General features: G+C 46.9%; 1 protein-coding gene across 1 annotated transcript in view; it reads left to right on the forward strand.

Annotated features, from left to right (window-relative positions):
* Positions 1-274: 274 nt before the first annotated feature.
* Positions 275-810, forward strand: part of LOC311317447 (transcription factor COE1-A-like) — a gene marked incomplete at both ends in the record, with an annotated part of 87,539 nt that continues 87,003 nt past the window's right edge. Inside the window, one exon of the mRNA XM_084448529.1 lies at positions 275-408. Coding sequence (XP_084304655.1) covers positions 275-408 — 134 coding nt within the window. The remainder of the gene's footprint in view (positions 409-810) is intronic.

Below are 810 nucleotides of genomic sequence, written 5' to 3' on the forward strand. Positions count from 1 at the left end.
CGAATAGTTGACACACCGGCACACAACCCTGAATGTTGACGGCTCCCCTTGCCTCTCACACGTCGCGTATTTTGTTTACTAAAGAGAGAAAACCAAACAAGAAGTGAGAGAGACCGCGACATCGAGTCTCACTCTCTGACAGCGCGATCAAAAGGAAGGGGTTAGTGAGAGAGTGTGTGTGTGCGTGTGTGTGTGTAAGAGAGAGAGAGAGAGAGAGAGAGAGAGAGGGGGGGGCGAGAAAGAGGGAGAGACGGAGGAGGAGAAGTGTGTTTTGATGTTTGGGATTCAGGAGAGCATCCAGAGAAGCGGGACTAGTATGAAAGAGGAGCCCATGGTGGCCGGGATGAATGCAGTGCGGACTTGGATGCAGGGAGCAGGGGTGCTGGACGCCAACACAGCCGCCCAGAGGTAAGCCCGAGGCGGCCTTCGCTGCATGCCCCCCGGGGTGAGGGACCGGGACGGTTGAGCTGGCATTTGGTAGGCTGACATAGACTTGACTTAAACTTGATGAGTTTAATTTCACCGTATAAGGTAGCCTAACTGCAATATGGCAAATTATTAACTGATAAGGTAGGCTATTGTTATTTTGACAGAGGCAATGCCATTAATTTGAATGTTGGTAACAAGGCTACTTATCAAAAAGTGGTGAAAGAAAATCTGTATATTGATTATTATTTGCGTCTGTTTAATAAAGCAATAATTTATTGGATTTATGATTATGTAGGCTAATAGACCAGTAGCCTAATGGCCAATCGTTTACTGTATTTACAGGCCCTATTGCCTCCACTTTTGGCTTCTGATAATTATCAG

Source organism: Borostomias antarcticus (genome assembly GCF_949987555.1).
Source record: "Borostomias antarcticus genome assembly, chromosome: 14".
Classification (NCBI taxonomy): domain Eukaryota; kingdom Metazoa; phylum Chordata; class Actinopteri; order Stomiiformes; family Stomiidae; genus Borostomias; species Borostomias antarcticus.